The 3,051-nt window shown below is 38.3% G+C and overlaps 1 protein-coding gene across 13 annotated transcripts in view; it reads left to right on the top strand.

Moving 5' to 3' along the window:
• Positions 1 to 3,051, top strand: part of cadps2 (Ca++-dependent secretion activator 2) — a gene marked incomplete at its 5' end in the record, with an annotated part of 178,988 nt that overhangs the window by 135,583 nt on the left and 40,354 nt on the right. For 7 of the 13 annotated variants that reach the window (XM_014025860.1, XM_014025863.1, XM_014025861.1 and 4 more), the window contains 1 exon segment: positions 306 to 453. In XM_014025860.1, the coding sequence (XP_013881314.1) occupies positions 306 to 453 (148 nt within the window). 13 annotated transcript variants of the gene reach the window in all.

Consider the following 3,051-nt stretch of genomic DNA (forward strand, 5'->3'; position numbering starts at 1 on the left):
AGGGGGGGGGGGGGGGGGGGGGGGGTGCATTTGTCCACCGGATCGGAGGAGTTTTCGAATTTGGACAGCCCCCGGCGTGGCGCAGTGACGTAAGCCATCCCTGAGATTGGACACAGCCCTCATTAGTTTTAGACATGATTTTTTGCAAATTGTTGCCGTGGGAACTTGAAGCGCCACTACTAAAAATAAACGCACTCGTCTCGTGATGGAGCCAGTTTGTGCTTTCTTTCGTTCGGACCACATTAAAGCTACGGAACACGGGCCACAAACAGAACCTCAAAATGTTGTATTATCTTGTCTTGCAGAACAAAATCTGCGTTCGATGCCAAAATGCAAAAAGCGAGCAAGTCGACGGAGTTCCGTGTGCCGCTGTCTGTCTGCACCATGTTCAACATCCTGATGGATGCTAAGAAGCAGTGCTCCAAACTCTGTGTGCTGGACTGCAGTCAGGAGGTAAACCCTGTCACATCCCAGCCTCGGCTCCTTCACTTTTTAAACTAGAGCTCCTCACAGCTCCTTACGTAGTGTTATGTTGGTGCTGATAGGAAACATGTTGTAATGCATTACTTTAAAACAGCAGAGCAGAATAACCTGTTGGTTGTACATCTTAGTTCTACACTAAAGAGTTTCCAAATGAAACCAACTGTGTTTTATTTTCAGCTTCAGATCCACCAGGTTGAGCTGCAAACTGTCAGATCAGCCACTAAAACCTCTCTTTCTGCAGACACACAGGAAAGAAGCGTTCAGAGCATGTGTTGACTTGTAGCAGCTAAATGTTGCACATGACCTGATGAAGGAGTGACTGTGAAGTTTGTGAGAGAGTGACCTCAGCATCTGTAAGAGCTAAACCCTTGGCTGCCTGCAGTCATGTCAGAGAGCTCAGCTGGCTGTTCTCTTAACCTTCTGCTTCTGCACTTCTACCATTTCTTCTAGCTGGAAGAAACTCTGTTAGACTGGAAAAAGACTGCTTGTGGATTTTAAAAAGAAACAAGTTTATTGTAACTACAATCAAGTGTAAGAAAATATAAAACAGAGTAATCACAGAGCTAACGTTTCATTAATCATTAAACTATACGGCTGTGAGATTTGTTAGGAACATGAAGCAGGTGTTAATGAGCCTCAGCTACTACCACACTGAGTTTAATATCTGTAACATTAGTTATTAATGTTGAATAGATGTTGTGACAAACAATAATAATTAACAAAGATGAACCTTCAGACTAAAGAAAACTAACCAAAATAAGCAGATCAGTTGGTACAAAATGTTTTTTACTACTAATTTTGTTGCTTTCATTGATTAAAGGTTTCAACAGTGAAATATAGATAATGTGACAACAGGAGAAAAAAAGGGCAAACACAACTAAAAAAAAGAACATTTGTTATGTAAAAAAATCTTGTATTGTGTCAGGAGAAAAGAAGTTATAGTATTTTATAAAATGCATAAATAGAAAATCTGCACCGTTTTTTTTTTTTAATTTTTTTTTTTTGTCTTTTAACTTCAGAGTTGTAAAATGATTCATTTAAGTCCTTCTTAGTTTCTAAACCAAAAAAACTTTAGTTCAACATTTTGCTGCCAGGATGAAACCCATTCAGCATAAAAAGTCCAATATTTAAATAACTTTGACAGATAAATGTCCAGTCTTTGACTGAGAAATGAATCATTTTCAGTAGTTTTCTAAAGGATACAATCTTCTTTTAGCTGTTTTTACATATGTAGTTTTAAAAGCGTCAGTGTTGGATTTTAAATGTGTTAATGTTGATATTTCATGTTTGTTACAAAGTGTCACAGAGTCACTGCTCTGCTACTATTTATTCTGATGTATGTCTCATATGACGAGAACAGGGGAAAACTACAAGTTGTTGAAGTTTGTTTCTTGTTCAGCATCTCAGCTCCTCGTGTTGACATGTTTTTATGTTTGATATAAGACTGTCATTTCAAATGAATAATACAGATAAATTATCGTATCGTAACTCAGAACATCTGTCATTTTTGTTTGTTTTTCTGTCCTGTCTCATGTCCATCTGTCCTCACATCATTATTTGAACATCAGACAGACAAACAGTGGGTAAGTTCCTCCATTTCCTCATTCCTCCTATCACACTTTCACTAAATACATACTGTATACTGTCACTGTAAGTTAAGCGTGTCTTTTTAAGACTACACTGTCTGATGCTGTTTTTAGACTAAAGTTTAAGTCACATGAATTAAATTTATCAGTATGTCACCGTTCAAGATAAATGTTACAAAAAGCTTCATATTAAAAAAAACAGAAAAGAGACACAAAATATCCAGTTAAAATAAAAACGAAAGTAGTAAGCTAAAATATAACATAAAAGCAGCAAAAACACTAGTCTAAAAGATGAGTTTTCAGCTGTTTTCTAAACAAATCCATTATTATTATTATTAATATGACCCCCGCACGTGAAGCATAAGCGGGAGTCATATTGTTTTCGTACTGTTTATTTTATTTTTTTCAGTGATATTTGGTCAACTGTAGCACAAAAACTGCTGCACCGGGCAACATGAAATTTGGCAGGACTGTAGTTGAGTCCGACCTAAACTGCACCAGCCAACGGTTTTACGATACACCCCATATTTGAGGAGGGGGCTCCTTTCAAAGAGGGGGTGTCTGGACATGCAAAATGCTTATAAATCAGAAACTCTTCAACATAGAAGTTTCAGATTTTTTTTTGTTGTTTAGCTCTGATGAAGCTCTATCCATCAGGTCCCCCACCCCCCGGACCCCCAATTTATCTGATCAAGGGGTGTCTGACATGCAAAAATGCTTATAACTCAGAAACTGTTCAACATGGGAGCTTCAGATTTTTTTGGTTGTTTAGGTCTGATGAATTTCTATCCATCAGGCCCACGAATCAATGCCTCCCCCACCCCACACGGACCCCCAATTTAGCTGAAAAAGGGGTATCTGGACATAAAAAATGGTTATAGCTCAAAAATGATTAAATATAGGAGCTTCAGATTTCTTTTGTTGTTTAGCTCTGATGAGGGGCTATCCATCAGGTCCAACATGCCCCCCCCTCCCCCACACC

The sequence above is a fragment of the Austrofundulus limnaeus genome, unplaced genomic scaffold (assembly GCF_001266775.1).
Source record: "Austrofundulus limnaeus strain Quisiro unplaced genomic scaffold, Austrofundulus_limnaeus-1.0 Scaffold505, whole genome shotgun sequence".
Taxonomy (NCBI): Eukaryota; Metazoa; Chordata; class Actinopteri; order Cyprinodontiformes; family Rivulidae; genus Austrofundulus; species Austrofundulus limnaeus.